A 4,669-nucleotide genomic window follows, 5' to 3' on the forward strand; every position below is an offset into this window, starting at 1 on the left:
AAAAGCAAGGGTTTAGGTACAGCGGTGGAGCGAAAGATGATGAAAAGGAAGAACAAGAGGGTGAAGCATAGGCAGATTCTGAAGAAGTTTGAGATGAAGAAGTCGACGAAGGCGGTGGTGGTGCGTCTTCGAGACTTGCGTGGTTGTTTGGGTGTGGATTTGGTGGTGGGAAGGAGGGATTGAGGCCAGGCGCCGGCAGAGCGGCGGGAGGAGAAGGGCATCTCAGTGGAGCGAGATGCGTTGATTTTGATCATTGGTGAAAGAGTGAGGAGATGGGGTTAGTCGAGGAACTATTTACCTGGTGCTTCTACTTGTCCAGATATCATCAAATCAGCTTTTTGATTCAACCAATGGAATTTTTGTTAATTACTTACCAACATCATCAATCATCATCCACCCCACCCCCCCTTTTTTCTCCCATATTACCAAAATACTAGAAATACAAATCATGATCCAATGTTTTGACCATTCTACACTCCTCTCCTGTTACCTTTCTATCTGTTTACCCCAAAAATAATTACAAATCTACCTCCCTACTACTAAAACTAATATTTTATTCAATAAATTCCATCACATCCTTTTATAAATTTATAATTACTCATCCAATCCTCTAACAAATACCGACCAACATTCATTTCATGAGCGTATTTGTAATTTTTTAAATAACAATTGGAGTATTTACAATTACAAGAGATACCCTGTTTTTTCTAGGAATATGTGTAAAATTGAGAATTTTGAGCATTGTTTAATTATGTAAATGATACATAATATTTGAAATACTAAATACTAACTATTAAGTTTCACCATCATTTAAAATAATATTATTTACCAATTGTACATTAAAATGTTAACTATATTAATTATGTCTAAATATATTTTTAATTTTTTAAAAAGAAAATTAAATTAATTATGCTATTTTTCGGAAAAACAAACAAAGTGACATTATTAAACCACCTCATCATATCCATCATCGGGAGACAATAAACTCATTCATGATACGACTAACATAGCAACCAAACGTACCCTCATTTGATATGCAAATTATCGTTGCTTTTTAGTGCTGTACAATTGCAGTTCCCTCCAGCATTGAGCTGTGGCGTTCTTTTCTTCTCTGCTCTTCCCTGCGGTCCGGACCCATCTGATCGGACTCTCTCTTCTCTCTCTGGTAAAGCCCTTTTTATAAATAGCATGACCATTTGTTTTTTCTTTTTCTGGAGGGGTTGGGGGAATTTATGTGAATTACCGTTTCTCAGTTTGTTATTTTTCATTTGTAAAATTTTGAGATCTGGTATTGAGGGAAGTCTTCGATCTATTTATTTGATGTTCAAGCATGTCTGTTTCTCATATTTCTTCGAGATCGCCCTCATGCAATTCATGTTTCTGGTTTCGGGATTTGCGTTGTCCGAGTTAGATTGTCGCAGAAATCACGCATTTGCAGTCTTCTGCAGACTAAAATAATTAATCTCGACTTACATGATTTCGAATTTTTTCACCATTGGCTTAATTAATGTTTTTGAGGAAATTGAGATTTGTATGTTGCTTTAAGACTGTTTAATGGGATGTTATCTGCAGAAGCCTGAAACTAGGTCGTGGGTTGCTGATTCGGGAAGATGGATATATTTTGAACAGAAATAAGAAGTCACTGCAATAATTTTGAATTCTGTATCGCTATTTTGATTAATTGGTGCCCTTCTGAGATACTAACAGCAAAAAATCTTATGATCCCAGTGCTATTTAATGCTTAATTGCTGTATCTCTGATATTTATTTTGCTCTACGGTGGGTTAATTTGGTTTGCTGGATAGGCATAAAAGGAATTGGAATAATGCTGAGGCTTGTTTGAGGAATGATAATTACCTTTGTATTAATATGCTTTTGAATTAAATATTACAGGAGTTGAAAATTTGACGGCAATATAGGAAGTTCTAATCTATAACCAACAAGAAAAGATGCCTGCACAGAAGATAGAAACAGGTCATAACGATGTTGTTCATGATGTGGCCATGGATTACTATGGAAAAAGAGTGGCAACGGCATCATCTGATGCCACTATAAAAATAATTGGTATCAGTAACAACTCTACTTCTCAGCATCTGGCGACTTTGAGTGGGCATCAAGGTCCAGTCTGGCAGGTAGCTTGGGCGCACCCCAAGTTTGGCTCGGCACTTGCTTCCTGCTCTTATGATGGTAAAGTCATCATTTGGAAGGAAGGTAATCAGAACGAGTGGTCACAATTTCAAGTTTTCACTGACCACAAATCTTCTGTGAATTCCATTGCATGGGCACCTCATGAGCTGGGATTCTGCTTGGCTTGTGGTTCTTCTGATGGGAATATTTCAGTCTACACAGCTCGATCCGATGGTGGCTGGGACACTACAAAAATAGACCAAGCACACCCTGTTGGTGTCACCTCAGTTTCATGGGCCCCCTCGATGGCCCCAGGCGCATTAGTTGGTTCTGGGGTGCTGGAACCTGTTCAGAAGCTGGCTTCTGGTGGCTGTGATAACACAGTGAAGGTGTGGAAGCTATGTAATGATAACTGGAAAATGGACTGTTTCCCTGCCCTACAGATGCATTCCGATTGGGTGAGAGATGTTGCCTGGGCACCAAATTTGGGACTTCCAAAGTCCACTATCGCGAGTGCTTCTCAGGATGGCACAGTGGTTATATGGACTGTGGCCAAGGAAGGTGATCAATGGGCTGGTAAAGTTTTGAAGGACTTTAAGACTCCTGTCTGGAGGGTGTCATGGTCTCTGACTGGAAATTTGTTGGCCGTGGCATCTGGTGACAATAACGTCACACTATGGAAAGAAGCAGTTGATGGGGAATGGCAAGAGGTTACCACAGTCGAGCAATAGAATTCAGGATTATTTAGATGCTGAAAGGAAAATAGAAAGGAGATCTATTTTGTTTGTCTATTTATACATGTTTTCCATTGCTGAAACCAATTTCGTTATTTGGTTTTGCTGTACGCAATTGATTGTAGTTCGTTTTCTATAGGATAATGGGTTTACCAAACTTATGGAGAAGGTTGTGATCATGGTAAATCTCCTTCCTGGTTTTCTTATGCTCTGTTTCTGATATATATTCTCTCTCATGTCCTTGATCGTGTTTTCGTGCCACTGTTATTCTTAATTAAAAATCTAATGTTTATAACTCATAACCATCCATGTAAGTGCAAATAAGACTTCCTGCTCACCTCTAAGGTGGGCTTCTGGTATATTATGAACTACTGGTGAGCTATTTGTCTTTGCTATTGTTTGAGTGTACATCACCAATGATGGCGATATGAATGGTTCGGATTTACGTTCAGTTTCATGAAATGTCGATGTCCCTAAAACGGTATAGACAAACTCTATAAACAATCACAATTACAATTTACAGTAAAAAGGACAAAAGAAAAAAGTAGGAAAAACAAGGGTACACATTGGACATTTTACTTCTCCCGCGCTTCAATCTGAATTCAAATTCCCGCGGCCCATCCACAGCACACACAGTACACGCACTACACAACGCTCTACAAATCTATAACTCCACACCCCCCTCCCCCCCGTTCAAAAATCCTAATCCGCCATGTCTATGATTCCCGCACTTCATTTTCGATAGTCTCTGTAGCTTTCGAATTGGTTTGTTGGAATGGCGTCTCGTGATTCCCGCACAAAGGACCCTCTTTACAGCCGCAAGGAGAAATCTCTCAGCGTCTTATGTACCAAGTAATTCCTATATGTAAAAACCCACCCACACAGGCACTTCTGTTTGTGCATGAATATCACCCTTGTTCTTGATTTAATGATACTTGTTTTTTGAAGTTTCTTGAGGTTGTACAATCGTGATGGTGTGGAGTCTATCGGACTGGACGCTGCTGCTCTCCAGTTAGGTATAACTCCCACAATTTAACCTATTTCTTTCCCTGTTATGATTTGACCTTGTTGAGTATCTCCATGTTTGGACCTTGCCTTTAAGCAATGTAAAAAGTAAAGAAACTATTTTGCTATGTTTGGAGCAAAACACAACAAAAATCAGATAAGTTGGGGGATGAAATTGCCTGAGACTTTTATCTATTTGTGAGTCTACATTGTTTTCATAATGCGAACTACATGTGAAAAGTTTTCTGAGTTGATACTTATTTTGAGGAAAAGGACACAGGATGAGAGTGAGTTTTCAAGCTTCTGCCATTCCTTGTACTAAAATCTTAGATCCACATGGCATGATACAAGTTTTAGTTGCATGCTTATTCTCTCTATGGAATTCTCTGTCCAGGTGTTGAGCGGCGAAGAATATATGACATCGTGAATATTTTAGAAAGCATTGGGGTAACTTTCTTTAGGCATCTTATCTTTAGTTTAATCAATTTTATAATTAAAGAAATTCAAATGAGAAGGAAAAAAATTTCAGGTTTTACGCAAAAAAGCTAAGAATCAGTATACTTGGAAAGGTTTTGGTGCGATTCGTGGGGCTCTGAAGGTCCTCAAGGTGGCCTATTCTTTTTGTTGTTTCTGTCTCTGAATGAAAGTTTCCAGAATTAGGCCCTAAATCTTAATCACACACTGACCCCGTTGTACTTGGTCTATTTTACAGGAACAGGGACTGAAAGAGGAGTTTGATACCTATGATGCTAATGTATCTTTTTAAATTAATTTTGAATTCAAATGCTTTTTCCTTTTTCTCTC

General features: G+C 38.6%; 3 protein-coding genes across 5 annotated transcripts in view; 2 read left to right on the forward strand and 1 right to left on the reverse strand.

Annotated features, from left to right (window-relative positions):
- Window positions 1-391, reverse strand: part of LOC105177181 (alpha-mannosidase 2) — a 5,717-nt gene extending 5,326 nt beyond the window's left edge. For both annotated transcript variants that reach the window (XR_002288374.1, XM_011100235.2), the window contains exon 1: window positions 1-391. Coding sequence is in view for 1 of the 2 variants with exons in the window: in XM_011100235.2 (XP_011098537.1) it covers window positions 1-254 (254 nt within the window). In the remaining variant the exon portion in view is untranslated.
- LOC105177182 (protein transport protein SEC13 homolog B-like) lies at window positions 975-3,108 on the forward strand. The gene is made up of 2 exons (XM_011100236.2): window positions 975-1,165; window positions 1,893-3,108. The coding sequence occupies exon 2, from the start codon at window positions 1,949-1,951 to the stop codon at window positions 2,855-2,857; it is 909 nt and encodes a 302-aa protein (XP_011098538.1). The 5' UTR covers window positions 975-1,165; window positions 1,893-1,948; the 3' UTR covers window positions 2,858-3,108.
- LOC105177183 (E2F transcription factor-like E2FE) overlaps window positions 3,361-4,669 on the forward strand; it is a 4,358-nt gene continuing 3,049 nt past the window's right edge. The window contains exons 1-5 of one of the 2 annotated variants that reach the window (XM_011100237.2): window positions 3,361-3,712; window positions 3,809-3,876; window positions 4,260-4,312; window positions 4,395-4,472; window positions 4,578-4,619. In XM_011100237.2, coding sequence (XP_011098539.1) covers window positions 3,636-3,712; window positions 3,809-3,876; window positions 4,260-4,312; window positions 4,395-4,472; window positions 4,578-4,619 — 318 coding nt within the window. In that variant the 5' untranslated portion in view covers window positions 3,361-3,635. The remainder of the gene's footprint in view (window positions 3,713-3,808; window positions 3,877-4,259; window positions 4,313-4,394; window positions 4,473-4,577; window positions 4,620-4,669) is intronic. The other variant, XM_020699257.1, reaches the window with a different exon arrangement.

The sequence above is a fragment of the Sesamum indicum genome, linkage group LG15 (assembly GCF_000512975.1).
Source record: "Sesamum indicum cultivar Zhongzhi No. 13 linkage group LG15, S_indicum_v1.0, whole genome shotgun sequence".
Taxonomy (NCBI): domain Eukaryota; kingdom Viridiplantae; phylum Streptophyta; class Magnoliopsida; order Lamiales; family Pedaliaceae; genus Sesamum; species Sesamum indicum.

Coding starts and splice junctions, on each gene's coding strand:
- LOC105177182 (XM_011100236.2), top strand. CDS start 1,949: ATGCCTGCACAGAAGATAGAAACAGGTCATAACGATGTTGTTCATGAT.